The sequence below is a fragment of the Acanthaster planci genome, linkage group LG08 (genome assembly GCF_054643075.1).
Source record: "Acanthaster planci isolate LZ-2023a linkage group LG08, COTS_SCS, whole genome shotgun sequence".
NCBI lineage: Eukaryota > Metazoa > Echinodermata > Asteroidea > Valvatida > Acanthasteridae > Acanthaster > Acanthaster planci.
The window spans coordinates 8,898,589-8,920,893 of NC_141784.1; the positions used below are offsets into that span (position 1 = coordinate 8,898,589).

The window sequence follows — 22,305 nt, forward strand, 5'->3', positions numbered from 1 at the left end:
GGTGCGTCTTTAGGGGGTCCAAATGGAATTTTTAATGTAACTTTTTATGACCTTTTCTGAGGGTTAAGGCTACGTGTACATTTTAGGGTCTTTTACACGCCTTTGGCAACCAAGTTTTAAACAATTTAGCTTATTTTTTAAAGACAACATTTCGTCAACCGCTGCAAATTTCTGGAATAAAACACCGAAAAAAGGCCCAGACATATTTAGTCGGGATTGTAAGCCCCAGCTCCTTATAGTTGTTATCCTTAGAACCGACGTCTATTTGGCGGGAAGACACCGTCATGCGCACACAGGTGCACAGCAGTAAAGCGGGAACATGTGAAGGCACCGGGCGATTTTTCATTGCAGAGTTTGTAATGAAAAAATAATGTCCAAATTAGACAATGTACGGAAATGGAACTAGCAGTTGCAGAATAAGATAAATGTGGCATGCTCATGAAACACTCCAACAAGGAGGAAGATTGGTAATTCTTTCATTTAATCTGAGATATTCAATGACTTAGGCAATATCAACAGTAATATACCCCTACCCATGATAAAAATTCATGTCAGATCTGTATCTTAAAAGCGTACTGTTATTCATGTATTGGCATTTTACAGTCTTAAACAAAGATGACATATCATTAATTGTATCTGCCCTTTAAAACTTAATGTGTGGCATAAAATGTGCAGGATAATCATCTTCTATTAAAAAAACTCAGGACACAATGTATCCACATGTACAAAATTTCTGATTTGATCTTTCCAGGATTGGTCATTGAAAATGTTTTATCAAACAATTTGTACGAATGATATCTTCACTAAGTTCTGTTGCATATACATATTTGATTACACTTAAAAAGCTTATTTCCTTCCAAACATTATAATTTTCTATACAGTTTTACTAATAAAATTATGTGAGCACTATGTATGGCATTGGATAAAAATGACTTGTAAAAAAATCTTGTAAATCTTTAACTAGGAAGCAGTAGCATGAATCAAAATATTCAACAGTATATTTTGGTTTCTAAACTTCAAACTAACACTTAAAAACTTCAAAGGCACTTCGAAGTATCCTTCTCATCGTTGTGAAACGTTTACATATTTTGAGTTGGACTGACATTAATCTGTACTCCGAAATTTAACTTGCCAGAATCCCACAAACATAGTCTGTCACTGTCCAAATAAAGCTATAAGATTTGGGCCAGTGTATTTGATAGAATCCACTATTTTTCACACTCATAAAGTTCAATATCGCCTGTTGATTGGAAATCGGAGCGCTAATTATGACTTATTTTAAAATTGCACCACTGGGATTGGTTAAGCTAAACCAAAATGTTACTACCATTTCAAAGATACAATAAAATGTGGTTTGGAGTTCAAATATTCCAGTCATGAATATCAATTCAATTACAAGATTTCAACTGTACCATTCAGCTACCTGATAAATGAGATTTTTAATTTGTCAACATTAATTTAAGCATTATATACGGTTCAACTTATTTATATATAATCACTCATTAGTGAGCGCGCACCCTATACGCAATCAAGTCAAAATGACACAGCGATATATGCTAAGTACTTGTGCTCCTATTGCATGCTACCTGCTACAAAGCATTCTGACTGCTTATAAACTTTCTTGACAAGTTTTACTGGACCGATAAACTCAGATGGAGTGAAGGACAAATTACAGCCAATAATATTGTTCATCATACTGCATGTGTCTTCCTTGTCTGTGTCGTTACATTAAGTGAACAAGAGCATTTCCCAATCTGCGAAGAGCTCTGAACAGATATAACAAACCCTGGGCTGATAACTGTAATAAGTCCTGCAGGTGGAATTTTGTTTACCAAATTTAGGGTCACTCTCAACTTTTGCTCAAAGATGAATTGGAGGGATATTCATGAGTAAAAATCAAACAGGCAGCAGAAGTGAACACACTTGCAACACCTTACTTGCGGTCAAGAAGCTGGTCACACTTATGCTTTGATGAATATTCATTTACAGCTCACAAATATTCTAAAATTTCCATTTTCAAATTTCATTTTTGAGTAGAGATGAACTTTGCAAACAGGAGCAGTTTAAGTTTACAGGTAAAAAATAACAGATATCCTGTGAAAATATCTTCTATAAATCTAGAAATTTCCCTCAACATAACTTGACGTAAAATACTTTCCCTGTGGGGCTAAGAGTAAATCTCTATTTTTTTCCCCCATAGAAACAACGTAGAATCTGTATGGCTTCCGGATTAACCCTGCAGGCATGGCACATTTGAGATGCATTTAATGCAAATTATATTATTAAATAAATCTCCTGGCTTTTCTTGGCTGACGTGTTCATTCTCTTTTCACACATTCTGGCAAATCTAATCGTGGCAAGACTGATTGATTTTCAAATAACTGCTTTTAATTTCAGATTCTTGTGTAGTCTGTGTATGTTGGAAAGCCCTGCTAAAGTACTCCAGACAAATGACGAGATTTTATTTTTAGAGAACTTTCTTGGTTCACATGGGAAAGTCTACTTAACAAGGAGTTGTTTAACCCAAGAAGCAATTGCTGTTAGTAGTACTGACCAGTAAAACTTCCATTTGCATATCAGTCTGGTGTGAAGCAGCTCCAATCTGGAATTTGCTCTGATGTCACAACACAAGTGATGCAAAGCTACACCCTCTGATGAGCCACTGCTTGTAAGCTAGCTACTACAGAAAACATCACAACTGACTCTCTGCCACCTAAGACTCTCTGCTGCACATACCCAGCTCCAAATGGTCCTTCCTCCGTCTAGAAGGCGGCGTTGTGTAGCTCAGCTACCTTCCTGAGCATGGCCTGGTGGCTGGCAAAGAGAGGAATCTTGGAGCTGACGTGCTGCCATTGCACACCCTGTGCATCGTCTCCGGCCTGCTCAACGAAAGGTAGAAATGACACAATATCTGCTCTTGAAACTCGACAGGTACATGTGACTACAAACATAACCGCAGTAGAGAGGAGGCAATTAAAGTCAAGCATCGCCGCTTTTGTCAGGATGCAGTGCAAGTTTCCAGCAAGGAAACTTCCCTTTTCTCCAAAGACACTCTACATTTATCTAAACACTGGACTTTAAATGCAACCACCTGTAAAAGAAACCACTCGTTTTTGTGGAACCCTGCACAAAAGTCACTTTTCTGCAAGAGTTATTTTTTAAAATGCAGATCTAAGGTGGTTATCGGCTCCAGATTTGAGTAGCATTTCTTACTACATTGCCACATTTTTAGGAATCTGAGACAAATGTTGTGGAGTGATGGCCCTAACACCTATCCGTGGCCCACAGCCACTTAAAGGCTCCATGCATGTTCAACTTCCATGGACAGGTTTACAAGCCTCTGGGTACAAACACAACATGGGTGCCAGTATAGACGCGACATGGCATTACATGCAGAATTTGCCAAACCACACTTAAAATGTACTTCATGTTACAAGACAGGAAATCCCGGCATATTTTCACATCACATGGTGTGAAGACAGAAATAGAACTGGTGGGAGTTTGAAATTCTGCTGGTCACCTCAATGACTAATGAAAAAGAGCTAACCTCAAGTTCCAGCAGACCTACTGATGTACCCTCCTCATCATGGAAGTTCATGGCTACGGTTTCCATCCAGGCATCATCTGTGTTCCTTGGATCATCCACATAACCCTTGTACACCTGCAATGAAGTGCCAACATTTGAAGTTTCACTTATCAGGGACAGCAGTGTTGATGATCAGTGGAAATGCGAAGCAAAATGTCAAAAAGTAGCTCAGTGATGACACTGAGAAATTCAGGGGGCCCAACAGAAGCCATGTCCCCCAAAAAAATAAAATAAAGAGGTGCAACATGATTTCGTGGGGGGGGTTGTTTTGTTTTAAATTAATCACGAAAAATGGGAGGGGGACTAATTCATTTCTCAGGATTCAAAACCATTATAGAAGTCCTGACAATGTTTAGTCTAATTCCTCTGAAAGGCCTTGAAAGATTTCAAACGAAAGTTTCCCAATTCCCCCCCTTTGGTTACCCCCCCTCAAAATTTTTTTAAGGATCTGCCCTATACTACAGAAAGTTCTCCTATATGATACTTCTTGAGTAGCAAGGCTACAAATGGTCCACAGTAACATTTTTAACAGAGATTTCAAGTGTCCAAGAAACGTGTACATGTACATCTTTTGCTAACTATGTTATCTTATATTCAAATCAGTCTATTGCATGAACTCCTTTACATGAGTATAACTCATGTTTTCCAAAACTACCATCTCCAAATAAAACAACAAAACCTTCAAAGTGAACTAAAAAGGGCATGGGATATGAATCCAAGACATCTGCTTTAATACAATGACCGTCTAGTTTTTGAGTTTTGTCAAATTCAGGGTACACTAATCAGATAATACAACTAATGCGGATAAAAGAGAAAATTCCTGCAGTCAACAACTAGTAAAATATCTGCAGTAATTATGAGAACTACAAAAAAATTGTCTTACCTCCACACCGTGCTTGAAGAGGTCTTCAATCTTCTTCTGGATGGCGGCTTTCTCCTCAGGAGACTTTTCCAGCGATCCCATGGCTTCCTCGCCAAATTCTCTCCTCAGTGTCTCATTGACGACGGCCCCCGGCTCAACCATGCCCTAAAAAAAAAGGTAATTGTATATTCCCCCAAATCTTTCACTTCCTCTTTATCTATTTGGCAATCAACACCTTGTCACCTGTACCCACCACACCCCGTACGCAGTCAAGATCTGGTAAACCCAGCCTTCCAATCTCAACCCGGGTGAGAGTTCTTATTGTGATACTATTCACTGCATTTTACACTCCACCTCACGTAAGATCATGAGGTGTACTGTGCAAACTGTGTGAGTGCATTGATAACTCGAGTAACACCACTGATTGGTGCCGACGACACCTTTATGATGTCACTGATGGCTGTAGGGCTTACATCATCAGGGGCACAATTCACGACCTAAATCATGAACTTCATGCCGCTCTCGAAGCAACTAAAATCAAGAAAATCAAATCTAAGTACCCCAAGCTCAAATCAGACAAATCTCATTGTACACCCATGTCTCTGATCTTAACAAAACCCTCGATCGCGCCATTAAAAACTGCCTTGAGGAAATCAAATGCCTTCAATTCAAATAGAACATTCGGTGCATAAACATTTCATTGGCTGAACAAGAAGCACTGAGGTCTCTTAAGAACAATGATATTATCATCATTAAGAGAGCAGACAAGGGTGGCGCTACAATGGTCTGGCGTAAGGACTTGTATGTCAACTGTCTGACCACAACCTTACACAGGGGCATCAAGATATTGTTGCTACCACTGTCCGAGGTTTCATTGACTCTGGTGACCTCCCCCTAACGCAATCAAACTGGTCGTTCCCATCCCACGTATGACAGTCTTCTACTTGCTAACCAAAATTCACAAATCCGGAAATCCAGGCTACCCTATTGTGTCTGCTTGTAGTTGTCCCACTGAATTGATATCCAACTTCCTTGACACCATTCTAACACCCATTGTCAAAACGCTCCTCAGCTATGACAGGGATACTAACCACCCTCTACGTCTGTTCGATGAATTTGAATTCCCAGTTCATCCAACTTTCTTTTTACCATGGATGTGAAATCGCGTGACACATCCATCCCCCACGCGGGTGGTTTGGCTGCACTCAAACACTATCTAGATCTCCACAAGACTCAGGATCCTCCCACCAGCACTCTGCTCCATCTGGCTGAATTGGTGCTCACGTTCAACGGTGAGCACTTCATTCAGACCAATGGGGTGCACGCGGGGGACCAAGTTATGCCTGTCTGTTTGTTGGCCACATCGAGGAGCAGATGTTGACCAAGTATCAGGGCATCCGGCCATTAATGTACCGGCGATACAAAAATTATGTGGATTTTTCTGCGTTCATTCAGAACTGGATCTGCCTGCCCTGACGAAGGTACCCAGTTACCGAAAGCTCAGCAAGTACATAACTCAGAGCACTGATTATATATTATATTTCTGTCTACACCCCACACCCATCCATCCCCCATGACCTTCTGGGTCCACTAACATATTCCTGGCATTGCCCACTAAACACATCGTTGCCTGTACCCAGTAGATCTCATACCGACCTCGCCCAGTATCCCTGTGGGTCCCCCTACACACCCCTGGTATTATTGTCAGCTGCTGGCTGTCCTTCGTCTGTCTGGCAATGTGCACCTTGACATCTGTACCCCACCACACCCCTCCCAGTATCCCTGTGGGTCCCCTACATACTCTGGTATCACCCACTGCTGGCTGTCCTTCGTCTGTCTGGCAATGTGCACCTTGACATCTGTACCCCACCACACCCCTCCCAGTATCCCTGTGGGTCCCCTACATACTCTGGTATCACCCACTGCTGGCTGTCCTTCGTCTGTCTGGCAATATGCACCTTGACATCTGTACCCCACCACACCCCTCCCAGTACCCCTGTGGGTCCCCCTACACACCCCTGGTATTATTGTCAGCTGCTGGCCGTCCTTCGTCTGTCTGGCAATGTGCACCTTGACATCTGTACCCCACCACACCCCTCCCAGTACCCCTGTGGGTCCCCCTACACACCCCTGGTATTATTGTCAGCTGCTGGCCGTCCTTCGTCTGTCTGGCAATGTGCACCTTGACATCTGTACCCCACCACACCCCTCCCAGTACCCCTGTGGGTCCCCTACTTACCCCTGGTATCGCCCACTGCTGGTTGTCCTTCCTCTTTATGGCAATAAACTCCAGCACCTTCAGCCCGCCATCCTCCATCTGGGAGCCATCCAGATTTTTCTTCCATCTGTTGAAGAACATGGCCAAGTCAGTGCTCAAAGTAACCACGAAATGGGTACCGAGTGGCAACATTTGGAAGCCTTTGTTACGCAGGATGAAATGGGATGGAACGAATTCCAAACGATACATCCTAAAATACAATGCAAACTTACAACTCCAGCAAATTAACATATAGCACATTTTCTATCAGCAGTGCGATGCACTTACAAACCTCGGCAAAATTCGTCAGCAGCATTTGCATTGGTCACGCCAAACGAATAATGTGGGTGTAGGTTTTGGCATATTGGCTTTGTTTACGCATCATTTTACGATACAGACACTGATATGTGAAGTCATAAAAAAACACTTTTTATTTTCAGGTTACCAAACTAAAAAGTTAACCTCACTTCCATTCAGTACAGTCGACTTTTGAATAAGACCAACGTATTTGAATGGAAACTGTTTGGACATACTTTGCGTTAATAATGTAAAGATACAGAGAAACGTGATACTCTGCACATGCCAGCTCAAGTAACCATAACATCTGCCACTTCCCTGTCATTTCAGTAGAAAAGTTTTCACTTCAACCAACTATAAATTTCTGTACCTGGTAACAATAGGATCGGCAGCGTGATTGGGTCCAAATCGTCCAAGCAGCCCACGTCCCACCATTCCAGTACGACCTCGTGGGTTTCTGGATGAGACAAGCAAAGACTAAAAAAAGTAATTTCAATGTTCCACTAGGTTTCCTGGAGGTTGCTTCTATTTGAAAATATTTGAAAAATCTCACTCCAAAAAATAAACAGAAGTTTGAAAATAACGAACGAAGGACAAAACATAAAAACAGACACACTAGCATTTTTGTTTTTACGAAATTTTATTGAAGCGCAAAAAGGTGCGCCCTCATGTGATGAAAAAAGTCGTCTGACTCATCAGGAAACCACGCCCGAGTACGTATGTGCAAGGTGCTGCATTGCGGATCAGAAATGGGACCACCACAATGCGTCACACATGTACAACACAAAAGAAAAATTTGCCACACAAAGGTACACAGTTTAAATGATTTACAGTACATGTAATGTGTTATTTATCAGCCGATTGACAACAAAAATTATCCGCATAAATCTCTTTCTATGAACAAAAACCTGTAGCACCAAAGTATAAAATAACCACAATGTCATTTCAAAAGTCATCATAGGGAGATTTACAGTAACTGTGCATCAGCGTATAGGTACATGTTATGATACACACTGTAATAATGACTTAACTTCAAAAGAAATCGGGACTTTCTTTTAACTCGAATTTTGGATAACCCAAATTTTTTGTCCATTCCCCAGAGATTCGAGGTGATTTTACTGTAGGTTTTTTTCATAATACATGTATTACTGTTTCTGTAGAATGCACACTGCCACAAAGCACTTTTTTTCATCAATTTTTCATCAAGTCCCCAAACCTTACTTTACCACAGTACATCTATTCCTGATAATTGCTCGGAAATTCTCAAAGAGTAACTCACTGAGGAATACCATCCACAACGTTGTACGTGCTCATGAAGCTCTGCCGGTCGTAGCTGACAGACTTGTCCAGCGTGTTGAAGTTCAGCATGGGCCGCTCATGTTTCTCATACTTCAGCAAGTCCACATCAGCGTAGTGAGGCATGGCTAAGATGCTGGGATGGGTGTAGCGGACTGGCTTGTAGCTGCGGAAGCTCATCTGTGGTTACCAGATGGAGGTTACCAACTAAACAACTTACAAGCAGGACAGTCACTCAAATCAATCTAAGACATTGTTTTATAGTATCGGTAGTAATAGACTGCAGTAAAACCATCAATGGATGGGTCTAAATACGGGCAATTCACAATAGTGCGCCACCAAGAGTTTGCAACGCGTTGGCCAATCATAACGCGCGAAATTTGTCGACCCTTTCCAGCGCGCATTAGGTTGACAAATTTCACTAGTCAAGAGGCAAATTTAGACTTCGTGATATCATTTTGAGCATAAATCTGCAGGAGGCTGTTGATTGGTTGAAAAGTATCAGCTGACCCTACTTTGTCAGGTGACTGGAAGCTGACCTCAAGTCTAAAGCTCGGGAAATGATCCTTTCTATAATTTTGGATGGCATGTACACACTGAAATACAAAGAAAGTTCTGGCCAAGCACACACACATTGGTGTCACTTAACCAGTCGGCATGGTAGGCTCTATACACTGGGAGAAGCTTTATTCATGGGTGCCATGTTTTCCTTTACATCACTCAGCTTACTGCAGCCAAAGCCCATAAAGTGTCTACTGATTGTTCACAATCGGGGGGTCAAACAGGCATCATCTTCCATAACTAACCAGTGCCGATGTGCACAGCACTAATGGACACTCAACTGAAAGCGGCAACCACAGTGGGTGGACTAGCAACTACTCACTTGATACAGTTTGCGTCAGATACTGCCAGGAGTAAGATATGGGGTATTTCGGGGGGATAAGGTAGGGGTTTAGTTGGGGCACCCACTTCCACGGGGCTTTCTCAGGTTTAGTGGCATAGGGGTAATGGAAGGGGTAGGTATGAGCACACTATGGGTGTTGCATGGGTGTGGTTGCAGTACTCACCTCCCATGGCACCTTCTCATCAGGTACAGGGAACCGTTTGATAGCAGTGCTGGGGTAGGGGCTGGAGCGAGACTTCTGGTGCAATGCCATGCCAAGTTCCTCCAGCGTCGTGGGAACTTTGTGATCCTCTAGAGACTCTGCAAAGGCATCACTCTCTGAAAAACCCACAAAACCAAAGCCAATTGAACAGCAATATTCTTGGAGAATAGAGTACCGAAGTGGATACGTCACGCGCCACAATTAGTGTGTAAAAGGCATTAGCGCGAGAACCAGCGCATGAACCAACACGCGCGCGTACTCCATTCGTTTGCACTGTACTTTCTAGTTCACAGTGACGTAACACTTCGGTACTCTACGGCACTGATCGTGTGGAAGCTTGATGTTGGCCACTAGGCCATATCTGAATCACAGCAGTGGTACATGTCCCAATGGAAAGTGCAGGGCAGCTGCCAAGCCAAGGGCAGGAGAAGATGTTGTGTAAGCCTTGGGCACAAGTGCTCCACACGATGCTCCTAATTGTGGAGCATAGACCCTGCGACACTTTTGACTGACTTTTACGTGAGCATTTACCTTCCCTGGGCTTGATCTCTTTCAGGGAGGGTGGGCCATCTTTAGATCCAAGCTGATTGTCGTTCAGGGCTGTAATGACCCAGTCAACTGCCTGATTGATCCTTTCCACCTAGGATCAAAGGTTAAATGTCACACTGGTCAGGCTACAGTCGCAAACTCAGTCTCAACCCACGCAAGGCACAATGTCCATGTCACATACGTTTGTTTTGTCGTGTCTTGTCCAGGACTACACAAACCACCTCAATGAACTTTAGTCCATCATGCATTGCTGTACTGTCTACTTTCTTATTTCAGGGCGTGGCATTCAAACACAATCGATATTTCAGTACTGGTAATTTGAAAATCAGAACATGGAATCCCTAAAATCATTAAACGTGGGTAACCAAAGCAAGTATACAACTTCATATTAAACGGTCTTGAATTTGATAAGGGAACAGCAAAGTGATGACCTTAATCTGACATACTGTTCAACTGAATAAATGAACTGACCTATCATGAAGATCTTACAAGCCCTCTTGAAATTGTTCAGCTTAATAATTCTTGTTTAGTTTTTGTTTATCAAAACATAGGAAACCCACTTGTAACATACCTGATCTTCCAGTCTGTTGAACCTGTCTTCCAAGGCCTTTTCTCCAAGCAGTCCTAAGGCTTTGGAAGGAACCCCAGTCTCTGGATCAGCAAAGAGTTCCTCCATCTTACCCAGGAGGTCTTCCACCCTGTGAGGAAGAATTGCACAAGGTTGAGATTGGAAGGTCTTGAGAAATCCAAGAAACAAGAAGTATGCAAAGAAAGTAATGACAACAATAAAATACTGTGAATTCTAAGACCTTTTGATAGCTAACAAGGCAACTGTCCTCCTAGATGGCATAAATTCAGCCTCTAACATCTAGACTTATGAGGTCAAAATCCTAAAAATCTGGAAAAATCCTGAGAGTTCAGGTCCGTTCTGAAGCAACTGAAGAGCCTCACCTCTCGCTTGTGGTGCGGACTTGCTCGTTGATGTCGCTTTGAAGGCGGCTCTTCTCCTTGACGACGTAGTCATCGCTCTTGAAGGCTTCCCACTGAATCAACTGCGTGGCCTGAGACTTGGAGAGGCGTTGCTCTGTGAGGGGAAAACATGACTCATAATTGAAGAGTTTACTAAACCACTGGGGGAGTTGACAGTGCACTTATCGAACTCAGCAAATTCACTGAGGCTGAACTTTCTACAGTCTGGCCAAAAACCCTTCCTGTTTTACACACAAAACAGTTATATCTGGCTGAAGGAAGACCATTTAAAGCCAGGGGGGCCAATTTTGAGATTTTTTTTCTGTCTCAGACCGTGTCCAAACCAGGTTTTCAGAGCTACTGCTAAGTCCATCGTCAGTGCGTCTCAGTGTATTTCGAAGACCTGGACAACAGATTCGCATGCAGCCATAGTTCCCAGACATTCTTCATAGTAGGAACTACAACATGGCCAATGACTTCCTTAAGTGCACAAGATTCTTCCAGCTACAACATTTGGACAATACCAGATTTCACTTTTACATGTACCACTGAAGATGCAATTGGGGGTCCATCACTGTAAACATGAAATCAGACAGCTACAAGGTCAGTCAACGGTTGAGGAATGCAAACTGTTAGTAAGTTCTCAGTCTCAAGATGTTACCATTGTTAGGAGTCAAACACACAGGATACCACAACCTCAAACTTATGATAAAAGACAGGCAAGAAGGCAACGCATGCTATGAAGAGAAAAAAGGGTTTGGGGAGGTCTCCAAAGGGTCCTTCCCGATGTTTAAAAGGTAGGAAACACTATGAACATCTAACAAAAGAAACACAGTGGACTAACAATGAACATCCATTGTTATTGCAAAATGCTTCGTTTGTTACATGTAGATGTTTGCAGTGAAGGATGCCACCACCATATCACTTAAACATTACAATGACCGTCTGCCAGGGTTGTGATTTGTATGGGTTTGAATGGAAATGTGCAACTGTTTCCCATGTACTCAGGTGCTCACAATACATTAGACACCAGACGACCACCAGTACCCTAAGATCCGCCACCATTACAGCAGGCAGGGGTTTGGTTAGTAACCATACATATGTTGTAAACTTGAGAGTGGGGCTCATTTTTTACATAAACCATGCATTCTGCATCACAATAAAGGTGTGGTTGGGTACTAGCTCCACTGTTTTTTTTAATACTTTATACCATTTGAGAAACTTGAAAAGCTTGCCCACAACGACGGTGGATGTAAATTGGGTCAATACCAGCACCCTAAACCATGAAATGGCCGATGAGAAACATGATATCAGCATTCCGCCAGTGCATGATTCCCCTGCAAACTGCTATGCCATGCTCTGCAGTGCTACACTCCAACAAAAAGAATCAAAAGTTATCTGTTGAGGTATTCTTTGGATGCAAACTCAACGTTTCCATGTTATCCTTGTAGGCAACCAACTTATGAAATACTGCCCTTTTACGGAGGCTGTTGGAATTTTCAGGTGTCCACCTTTTGGGCTTGGGTATTTGGTATCCCAGTGTTTTACAAACAAGCCCCACTATCAGTATGTGCCCAATCTCCAGTGGCAAATGTGTCGGTATCAACTGTACACCTGTCTTTTTCAGAGCAGGTAAATGCTTAAAATTGCAGGCTGTAGATCTTACAATGTACATCATACATCGTGCAAAGGGTGTGGATTAATGGGGGGGTCAGGAACTTCCAACAAACCATGTCTGGCCCGGTTTCATTCACTTCAGGGTCACGGCATGCATTGATCGGGGAGAAAGCCTCAAACCGGGCTCAGGGGTATCGTTCACCAGTGCACAAAGACATTCTGGAGTGCATACTCTGTACTCGAAAGTGTCTTCTCCCGGCAAAAGCTCCACGAGTGCTCTTTCTCATCTCGTCCAATATACTGGTCACTCTCCTGTAAGACGCCTGAGTTCGCCTGTCGCTGGCTAGATTCCGGGAAAGGCAACATGACGATGAACAGCGAGGGACATGTGTTATGAGAAATGGCTTACGCATGGCCTAATGACAAAGCACATCTCTAGACAAAGTATGTTTGTAGCAGATGGAATTTGGAAAAGAAAAGGATGTTTTAAATGAAAAAATAAATGGTTTGCCCTTCCTGATTTAAACATCAAGTGCTTAGTACCCTGAGAATACCACGGTACCTTCTGCAGGCTGATTGGAACATCACTTGAAAGTGAAAGCAGAGTGACATTTCATGGCATCAACACCCTTTGTAGAACCATGATGTGCAGTTTGATATCTTCTTGTATTTAGGAGTACACCCTTAGCTTAACCCAGGCCCCTAGGGGGCTTGACTGCCACAAAATTGTCCCTTTTTTTTAGTGTTACGTACTAATGCCACAAGGTTTGCAATTTGATGCAAAATGAACCAACCTAGTGTTTTAACCCTCAAAAACAGTAAAAAATGCCTTCCAATCGATTTTCCCCAGTACACAGACTCCTATGGGAAATTTGACTGATTTTGACTGATATGACAACTGTGTCAAGAATGCATCAAAGCATAGGAGGGTTAAAGAAACATCCTATGATTAGCGATAGATCAATCAAGTCCAATACTCTGAATACAGAGGTCCCTTACCCAAACCAAACTGGAATGTATTAATCACAATCTTTGAGAAAGTTAATGGAAACTGCTATTTTGGCAATCAAATAGAAAGGGGTGTCAAACGTGCTTTTTCAACAGTTTTCCTTGAAAGCTTTTTCGCCAGAAGAATCCACTGATGAAGAGATTCTTGTGAGAGGTGCATGTATGCATGTACATGTAGGGTACAACACCACTTTACCAAACACTGCTGGGAAAAGGTGCATCGTGTGCGGACAATTGCTTTCAGTACTGAACAATCGCTACACTGAACATTTTTTTGGTGGACCCCTCATGTTTGTTATCTAGTGGTGCTGCAATGTACAGGTATTTGATATCTACTCATGAAGGAATCCTTTAACTGCATGTAATTTGATGAATACTCCAACCTGCACTGTCATCCGCTGCTCTTGTGCACCCTTGAAAATCTTTGCCATTTGCGAGAGAGTCTGTGGCCCGTTAATGAGCAAGGGCTGCCATGAGGGCCAGAATGATAATTATTTGGTGTAATGTTAGCAACCACCATCCCAACCCCAACCCACCCCACCCTAGCCATCAACCAACCATAAGTAAGGCTTGGTTAGTAAACACGAAGTCTCTTACTCATTTCCCTGGTAGGGTACTTCAGACAGGACCCACAGATCTTCTGGATCAGGAAGCGAATCAGGAAGAAGACATGAGCCACAATGATGAAGGGTGGGACTAGGGCTGGGCGATTGAAGTACTCCTTTATCAGGTCGTAGCGCTGGAACCGCCAGAAAACATCCGTGTTCTCCTGGACAGCCGAGAAGGTGTAGCTGCAATGAGAATCAATGAGTTTAACCACTTGCCGCCGGGGAATCTGGTTTCGGGCACCGTGTGTTTATACGCATGGCCGGGGTCTCTAAAATCGGACAAAAGGAACTGGGCCTTGTTACAAAAGACCGCACTCGAAACAAAAAACCAGGCTGCTGGGCATTACCAACATTTTTTCACTCTCAATAGTGGAGATAATCAAGCCTTGTTTTGAAACAGTATACCACGGTTTGGGACATTTAGTGTGAGCAGATTACCACCGGGGACAAAAGCACTCCACAACCGCAGCGATGAGCCACACAGCACCGCTAGCTGCACGCTAATCCGGCCCCTATTGAAAAGAAGTCTGCAGTGCACTGTGCCAGGTTCGTGAACAAAAGAATGTTACATAACACCACACAAACTGGGCTCTTTTTACAAGGCTGCAGGCCTGGCTGAAATACTCAGGCGTCAGTAGATTTTATCTGTTAGACTAGAGTGGCCACCAGACAGTAATTCATGTGGGTGTAAACGTCCATTAATTGAAATGATGAATTTTTGAAGAATTTTGAAAACTGAAAATCTTGAAAAAGTCCAAATTATGTGCACTGCATTTTTCAAACCACCCCGCAGCAAGTGGTTAATAGCCTGGTGATCTCTTTATGGAGTGCATCTAACTTGAACCGCTTTTCCAATGTTCTGTTGTTGTTTATTGTAGCATAACATAACAATGGAACTCTGTGCCCTGCTCCCGTGCCCACCAAAGGAAAGTTTGAAATAGTTTGAAAACGAGTGCCCCCTCAGAAGCTCCACACTAGTTACATTACTGAATATAACATATAGAGTCATTGTTTCAATAGAGGCCACAAATAGCAACAATCACTGCCACTCTGAAGTCGAGCGTCACTGACTGGGTCTCACCTGAACATGGCGATGAGGAGGTTCAGCAGCAGTACGTTACTCAGCATCATGTACATGGCCAGCAAGATGACGCCAATGGTGGAATACTCTGGACATCGCGGGACACCAGTCTCAATCAAGGTTTCATTGTTGGAACAGCCGTTTTCACCTGCAAATGAACCGGGGCCAATTTCATAGAGCTGCTTAAGCACAAAATTTGCTTAAGCGTGAGAAAAACCTTGCTTGACAAAGCAGGTTACCAGCCACAACTCCATGTGGTGTATATTGTTTTAGAATTGTATTCACCTGTCGTTTGGTAAGCATGACAATCACGTAGATTTTGAGCTGGTAACCTTTGGTTTTTAAGCAAGGATTTTTTGCACTTAAGCAAATTTTGCGCTTAAGCAAATTTTGTGCTTAAGCAGCTCTATGAATCATGAAGTGAAGGACCAAAGGTTTAGTGCTTAACACACAATATGTGTTTACAACCACAACATTTACTCAGTGTAGTAACTGAGTAGGACGTGATAAGGCAAGCCACTTTATCCCAACTGGTCTCTCTCTCTCTGCATTCAGGGGTGTAATAGGGTACCCGCTAGGGAAGAGGTGGATATTTTGTTTGATCAGCTGTTTGCACCTGGCATAGCAGCACCAAAATGTATACTCCTGAGGGAGCTGAGCTGGTTTTAGGAAGGTTTACGGGCCCCTTGATGATGAGCTGGGATAATGATATAGTGCCTTGAGCACTAGTCATGGTGGATATGTTTGTGATTTATAAATATCCATTTTTATTATGTTTACGCTAAATAAAGTGCATTTCGGAAGACATATTGTAGTAAACAACAAAATGCGATGAAACATTCAACATTAGCCTAGAGTCACCTTGCAGCCCCCCCAAATAATTCTGGTACATGTACCACAAACAATCAAACTTTTTCTGGTTTTTTTACATGGGTAGTTTGAAAGTTTCTAGTCAAACAAAAAAATGTGTGAAGTTTGATTGGGTTTAAGTTTTGTCATTTAAGAGAATAAGGGCATTCAAGGTTTGTACATGGGTCGATGGGAATGCCTTCCTAAGGTATCGATAAGGGTGCTAATTATGAGTCAGAGTGCTATTGTTTCTTATTCACCTTGAATCTCCTCCAGGAATAGCTCGCCATACATCTGGAAGTACGCTTTGAAGAACACCCCGACGATGACCTCTTGGAAGCTTGTGCCATTAGGGTAGAGTATCGCCTGAGAGGCTACGCCATAAGCGATCAGGAACACACACAGAATGGCCACAAAAAATGCAAGATCGACCATCTGTGAAAGCAAAGGCCAAAATATTATCAAAATGGGGGTGAATTGTGTTAACTTGTCTTGAAGCTGTCTATAACAAATTATCCGGTCTTGAAGGATTTACTGCCAGTCTGTCTCTGAGTTAGACTGCTGCAATGAAGCAGTCTAAGTCTTAAGATGGTTTACAAATGGTAAACCTGCCTGAAGGCCAGTTCATACTCGGCATGAATGCAAAGCAAACACAATTTTGTGACATCAGATTAAATACTGTACTGTGAATTTGCACAAGTCAACAATCCACACACATGTTGACTAAAGGGAATTTTCCTCCAAACATTTCATGACGTCAAATTCGTTCACCTTCTTATTTGCCTGAAGTATGAACTTCTCTGAGGCTGGTTTGATTGGGATTAATATTAAAAAAACCTGTTTTCATTGTTGCATAATTTGCTGCTGGAAAGCAGGATACTAATATTCAAATACAAAAGCCCTTGATCAACAGCGGATGTTCAGGATATACTGAAACCTCTAGCTAAAAGATATCCACCTTGAAGGGAAACTACAGATCTCGCCACAAAATATGTATTTCAGATATAATTTGGCCAGAGATATGTTAGGCCTATGTTTTATACAAAGTTGCACCCATGAATGCAGCCTGTGTCAAATAATTATGCAAAAACCTCCAATATGATTTTGACATAATGAACCTGAACTGTGAGTTGAGGAGTGGCTCACCATCTTGGCAATCATGATCAGCTTGGGTCCCAGGTTCTTGCTGACGGAGAAGATCTGCAGGATGCGGATGTAGAAGATAGCCAGGTCCAGGGCTAGGATGATGCGGGCGTAGTCCAAGAGGTGGTCAAAGAACCTCAGGGCCACGCCCACGGCAAAGAGGACCAGGGTGGCAATGTCCACCATGTTCCAGTAGTCGGTGATCCAGAACCAGAAACGGACTCGCCAGCTGTTGGATTCGCCTTGAGCAATCTGGTGAGAAACAAACGAATAAAAATGTTAAAACAATCAATTATCATAACAGAAAGGAAAGCAAGTAAAACTATGTGACATTAAAAGTCTGGATGCAACCTTCAACTTTTCTCAGATATCGTTGCTGTATATTTATTGTGCCACGGTGTCAGGAGTTTTTCAGTGATGTTTTGCAATCGTTTTGACACCAATTTTGTTAAGTATACATGGGCAGCAGTTGAAGTATACTAATGTACATTGTCTGTGTCTATTAGAACAGTCGAAGGAGGTAACTGATGTAATTGTTACAAGGGCTCTTGAAATCAGCCTCGGCACTCTGCAGAGATTGGTCATGAGCGCATATGTTATAAGTGATTAGGCTATGGTTCTCTCTTCGTACCTGTCTCAACTCCTCCATGTAGAGAGACCCCACCCAGCAAATCAGCACAATCTCAAAGATCGAGATGGTGGGCATGAAATTGGCCAGGATGATGTAGCTGAACAGCACCAGGAACACCAAGTACGAAAGCTGTTCACAAAATCAAACGTCAGAGTTTTAAGACATTGCACAAGATGCTATGAAGAAACAGCAGGTCTACAAGACAAAGAATCTCAATGAGTAAATAATTCCTAGAGTCTGCAATCAATGGACTTGCCAACAATATAATGTTGACAGTGAATGTTGTTTTGAAGCTGCAGCTTAAGAGAAAATTTAACCCTGCAAGAATTTGGACGAGTGAATTCATCTAATAGGAATTTGGTCTAGGTGACTTATGGTGCGTCGGGAGTCTGAACACAGGGAATGAAAAATACTTTAAGCATACTAGCATGATGGGAAACATGCTTTGTATTGGTGTTCTGCGGTCTTTGCACTAGAAGTGTAAGGTTTGACTGACGTCATTGTCACAGGGAAATGCTGGCATATGGGATCACTTGAGGGTATGATTTGACATTTGTTGGTTCAAAAATTGGTTCAAATGTCAAAACTATAAGGAGTGCTGAAGGTTATGGTAGTTTGCCAAATCAACACGTTGCTAGAACGCTGAACAGCTGACAAACAACGTAAGACGGGAAACCAAAATCAGCAGTCTGGCTTTGCCACAGGGCTATGCAGTGGCCTTTGGGTTTATATTCAGTCCCTTGCTCTGAATAACAGGCTCTTCACTACCAGCCGCTGCTCTGCCATTGGCCACTGCTCCCTCTGACTTGAATGACAATTCCAGTCAGCTATGATTGTGCGAAAGGATTTCCTTCCAAGCTAACAAAGGGAAACAGGGGTATGCAACTGTTTGTGCTGCAGCCAATGCATGTCTGCCTGCACAATGAATGGAGCTCAGGAGCAATCAGAGACTCACCTGAGGTGGGTAGGATTTCGATCTGTCCAGGCCCATCTAGAGGCCTGGCTAAAACGATTGGTTAGACCTTAGCTTTGCCTGGCACTTCACTGGTGAAGCCTGACCACCAGTTCCAGTTTCCACCCAAAAGAGCTATCATTAACCCAACAACCATATGTGCCCCAGTCATTCCAAAAGGCAGTAGAGACGTGATCTGAGCCCTCTAAGCTTTCTTACCACGTTGTGTCTGAAGATGATGATTGGGGCATCATAGAAGAGGGAGAAGCGTTGCCACCACGCGAGCTTCTTGCCGCTGTTGGTGATGTCAATGTCTGCCGTCTCGTGGTACTTATCAGGATCTTCGTTCTCGTTCTTGTCAGCATCACTGTAATAGCACAAACTGGACTGCTGAAAACAGAAACCTGAGCAGGGATTTTTAAACCTCCAAATTCTGGAATGTGCACTCTACCAACTCAACTCCTACGCTGGCAGTCTTTTGATCGGCCTGTGCTTTGTCCAGTGGTCAATGCTGCATACATGGAAATTTACAGTCGGGAGGTACAGCTTTTTTACTATTTAAATTCAAGAGACTGGAATCCCTCTTGTTAACTTTGTTTCATTTAAAAAATTCCTAGAAGAACAAATTACAACGTTAGTTGATGACACCTTGAACATCTGGACATGATGACGTAATTAAGCATTCCCTTTATTGTCTATGCTGACAAATGGTAATAGACCTACTTAGTGTTGTTGGCATGTGGACCTCCGTTTTCCTCCGGGTTATCCCCTGCTGCGGCATCCTGTACCCCTGACAGCTCCAAGACTTCATTGTGGAGGCCATTCTGCCCACCGACCAGAGCAGCATTCTGGACTCCAGCCACCTCATAGGTTTTTGACTGTGTAGTGACCAGAATTCAAATGAGTCAGTGTCACAGGATCTTGACACTTGAGACATAGACGAAGTCACTGACGTTTCACTGGACACTCCTTTGTGGCCCCCTTTGAATGGCGATAAGCATGCATTTGGGTTTTGTATGGAATGACTGTCATGGAAGAGTGGCTCCGTAGCATTTACCCTGCTTACCGCCATTACAGGGGGCCACTGTAAATGACCAGTGTTGTCATTATCAAGGACACCGGAACTGTCAATACAGTCTGAAGCAAGGAAACACTGCCAAATTTCACCAAAGTGCGAGTAGCCGATATACACGTAAAGCTGAATTTGTGTAGGTTCGCCATGGCTTCCGTGCACTTCTCATGCCCATTAGGAAGCCATGCAGTCTCACAAGATATACGCCAGGGGTCATCACAACCAGCATCAAATATTCAGCCTAATGTGCAAGCCATGCTCAATGAATAAAACTGACTTTCCACTGATGGGCACAAAACGTCAACACTCCTTCATTCAAAACTCCCACTAATCACCAGGATGGGCTTCATCAGCTGTAACTTGAACTCACTCTGCTATATATTTCTTTTTTCAGTTGAGATTGCAATCAAATGCACTAGTTAACCTCTGCCAGTCCAGTCACCAACCTGTTTCTTGGAGATTTTTCTCTGCACGGTGACTGTCTCGTCATCGGGCTTCTCATCTTCTCGGAACTTGATGATGCAAGGAATCAAGGGTGGTAAGAAAGTGCAGGCCCAGAGCTGGGAAGAACACCAAAGATGGAGTGCTTAGTGGCACAGTGGAATGGTAACATTGGGTAAATCTCGTCTTTGTTTATACCTTACATGCTGATGTTGACCCCTCACACTTGTTAACGTCTCACCACGGGGATCTTGACCTCCTACCCATGGGTAACTATTCCTCTAAGTTTCACCAATGCAGGGCTCTTGTGCAAAGAGAAGGGAAGGGGTATCTGAGGGGACACAACAGAACGCAACAATCCTTCAGACCATCGGGGATAAAACATAAAAAGGAAAATGGTGCGTTCATCGGCTCACCAGCCAGTAACTGTTCTCGTTCGACAACTTCCCACTCCAGATCTCTGTCAGCAGGTTCTGGACTCCGGAGTGCGCGATGAAGTTCTTGTTGTCGGCCTGCTTGGCAAGGCTCAGGCTGGTGGTCCTACCCCAGTTCTCCTGTTCCCTCACCAGCAGGAGGGAGGTGTGGTCAGCGTTATCGTTGTAGCACTCGTTCAGCACACCCAGGGCCAAATCTTCATAGCTCCTACAGGATACGACAATTTCAGGGAATTCCTGACATTCAAATATCAAACAAACGAACCAGTTGAATTGGACACAATTTCATTCTACATAAACGGAAAAGTGACATCCTTGCTTTCAACATGTCAACTTACGTGGCATGCAACTGCATGATAGTGCTCTGGTCAGGGTCACGTTCCTTTGCAGCCAAGGATGTCAATATTTTGCTTGCAGTCAGGGCGCTAGGAATGGCTTCCTTCCCTTCCTCCCAGAACATTCGCGCCATCTGCTCCCAATTCAGCAGGACAGCATAGAGGAAGAGCTCTCGCACTGGACTGTGGAAGTCTTGGTTCTTCTCCGGAGAGTCTTAAGCAGTAATGAAAAAAAAAAACAAAAAAAATAATACACTAAATAATTTAAAGAGTTCAACTGAACTCCAAATAATTAAAGAGTTCAACTGAACTCACCTTTCTAACAGCAGTTACTGAATCACTGATAATTCAAATCTAATTTTTCCTCTTTTAATGTGAAATTACTGGTTGTAAAAAACCTTGGTCACGGACACATAAGCCCTTGGAAAAAGTCGGCAGCAAATCAGATGCATGCCAAAAAGCACCACATGGTTTACTTCCTGTTGACCAGCCTTGCCTCAGCAAAACTTATTTACGTGCCAGGTGATGTTCTTGCCCACCTGGCATCTCTGTCGATCTGGCTTCTGATCTGGTGTCAGTATCGCACCCTAATGGCCCACTGACTGCCACACTCTTTTCTCTGCTTACTGATGTCCTGTTCCTTACCGGGTCGAGCCATGTTATTGGACACAGCTAGGAGACCCTCCATCAGGGTGTGTTCGCGTCTTATCTCCCCTAACTCTTCTGTGGGCCTATCCGGCCCTCTGCAGATGTCATTCTTCGATAGAGAGTACTTGCTCCTCTCCCGCAGGTACAGGGGCTCATAGGTGTCCATGGTCAGCTCCTGGATCACTTTGCCGACATCCACAAGGGTGAACTTCTCGGACGACTGATTAAAAACAATCACACAAAACAGACATGAGACTTCAAAGCTACATACATGTACATGTAGGATTCCGATACAAATCCTTTTGTCACTGACATACAGAGATTGTAAACATCGTAAATGAACAAATCCTGATCCCAGGCCCAGTGCCTTGTTAAGTTTACCGGACTAGAACAAGTTACAAAACCAAGAAAGTCGCAAAAACTGATCATCATGAACACGAATTGAAGTGGCACTTTTCATTTTACCGAAATTTTCGAAAGATTTAAAGATAATTTTGTCTGGAAAAGAGCCCTGGACTGCTAGGCTTAAATGGAAGCTTGGATGCAGGTGCGGCTGATTCTTGA

At 43.0% G+C, this 22,305-nt stretch overlaps 1 protein-coding gene across 2 annotated transcripts in view; it reads right to left on the reverse strand.

Moving 5' to 3' along the window:
• Nucleotides 1-464: 464 nt before the first annotated feature.
• Nucleotides 465-22,305, reverse strand: part of LOC110990824 (transient receptor potential cation channel subfamily M member-like 2) — a 59,177-nt gene continuing 37,336 nt past the window's right edge. For both annotated transcript variants that reach the window (XM_087140185.1, XM_087140184.1), the window contains exons 12-33: nt 21,739-21,961; nt 21,097-21,307; nt 20,741-20,966; nt 20,330-20,443; nt 19,535-19,689; nt 19,031-19,178; nt 17,860-17,988; nt 17,232-17,480; nt 16,346-16,520; nt 15,237-15,384; nt 14,145-14,338; nt 12,772-12,882; nt 10,905-11,037; nt 10,525-10,651; nt 9,936-10,044; nt 9,366-9,520; nt 8,282-8,478; nt 7,373-7,459; nt 6,688-6,793; nt 4,470-4,613; nt 3,548-3,661; nt 465-2,879 (exon numbers count right to left, since the gene is read on the reverse strand). In XM_087140185.1, coding sequence (XP_086996311.1) covers nt 2,763-2,879; nt 3,548-3,661; nt 4,470-4,613; nt 6,688-6,793; nt 7,373-7,459; nt 8,282-8,478; nt 9,366-9,520; nt 9,936-10,044; nt 10,525-10,651; nt 10,905-11,037; nt 12,772-12,882; nt 14,145-14,338; nt 15,237-15,384; nt 16,346-16,520; nt 17,232-17,480; nt 17,860-17,988; nt 19,031-19,178; nt 19,535-19,689; nt 20,330-20,443; nt 20,741-20,966; nt 21,097-21,307; nt 21,739-21,961 — 3,372 coding nt within the window. In that variant the 3' untranslated portion in view covers nt 465-2,762. The remainder of the gene's footprint in view (nt 2,880-3,547; nt 3,662-4,469; nt 4,614-6,687; nt 6,794-7,372; nt 7,460-8,281; nt 8,479-9,365; nt 9,521-9,935; nt 10,045-10,524; nt 10,652-10,904; nt 11,038-12,771; nt 12,883-14,144; nt 14,339-15,236; nt 15,385-16,345; nt 16,521-17,231; nt 17,481-17,859; nt 17,989-19,030; nt 19,179-19,534; nt 19,690-20,329; nt 20,444-20,740; nt 20,967-21,096; nt 21,308-21,738; nt 21,962-22,305) is intronic.